The 1111-nt window shown below is 38.5% G+C and overlaps 1 protein-coding gene across 1 annotated transcript; it reads right to left on the bottom strand.

Moving 5' to 3' along the window:
• Window positions 1-460: 460 nt before the first annotated feature.
• On the bottom strand, window positions 461-881 carry LOC106085348 (pupal cuticle protein G1A-like). Its single transcript, XM_013249563.2, has 2 exons — window positions 876-881; window positions 461-805 (listed from the first exon to the last, which is right to left on the bottom strand). The coding sequence occupies exons 1-2, from the start codon at window positions 879-881 to the stop codon at window positions 461-463; spliced, it is 351 nt and encodes a 116-aa protein (XP_013105017.2).
• Window positions 882-1111: the final 230 nt, after the last annotated feature.

Here is a 1111-nt window from a genome sequence, read left to right as displayed (position 1 = left end):
TATTCAGCGATCCAAAGCTCAAAGTGATTAAGATGTAAGAAATCTGTATTTTTTTCAGCTGCCTTAATCTAGATCAAATCTAAAAAAAAGGGCGAGGCATAGACTTAATCCTTTAAAAGGACAGAAGAGGCGCAAAGGACAATGAACAAAATTCGGAAAGCATAACATATGTTTGGAACAAATGCAAATTTTAAGAAAATTAATGTGATCTTTAACTTGATCATCTATAAATCAAATTAATAGGTGCTAACTTATATTCGTAACAGTCTTAATGCCCCTTAGACTTTCTGACTATTTTCGTTGGGGGCGTTATAGATGTCCCTTAACATATGGAGTTTTCCCAATAAATGAACTATTTTTATATTTTCGTCTAAATTTATTTATTAAGCGGCAACAAGGCGTTCATTATATAGGTCAAATCGGTGATCACATTCATTTATATCTTCCAATCTCAAAGAATTCACTTCTTCTTCAACAGAGTACTGTAGACAGCAGGTGCCACGGCTACACGAGCAGCAACAACAGAGGGAGAAGCTACGACAGCTGGAGCAGAATAAGCGGTATAAGCGGGAGCACTGTAAACTGAGCGGGTGTAGACTGGAGAAGCTGCTGCGGCATAGGTGGTATAGGCTGGAGCGGCAGCGGCGTAGGTGGTGTAAGCTGGAGCGGCAGCTGCATAGGTGGTATAGGCTGGAGCAGCAGCAGCATAGGTGGTATAAGCTGGAGCAGCAGCAGCATAAGTTGTTATGGGAGCAACAACATGAGCGCTAGCAGCAGCAGCGAAAAGAGCCAAGCAGATAAGGAACTAACAACGAAATATATAATCGAATAATTAATTGAATTTCTAGCAAAGGATATAGCAACCAAAATCTTACTTTCATGTTTAATGTTTAAAAGACTGTTCTTTGCAATGGAGCGTAATGAACTGATATTGAATTCAGCTCGACCACAGTCTTTTATACAAAAAAACAAAAATAAACATCGGCCTGTTTTTGGATTAAATATCTGAATACCATAGTTGTGCTTTATTCTGGCTCATTTTTTGTCACAATTTTGTAGAGGCGTTAATGACATTACAAAGAATGGTAAACAATTGGTGGCAATGCTTCAA

This window comes from Stomoxys calcitrans, chromosome 5, assembly GCF_963082655.1.
Source record: "Stomoxys calcitrans chromosome 5, idStoCalc2.1, whole genome shotgun sequence".
NCBI classification, from domain to species: domain Eukaryota; kingdom Metazoa; phylum Arthropoda; class Insecta; order Diptera; family Muscidae; genus Stomoxys; species Stomoxys calcitrans.
Note: the sequence above shows the minus strand (reverse complement) of the source record. Positions and strands in the feature narration are given on the sequence as shown.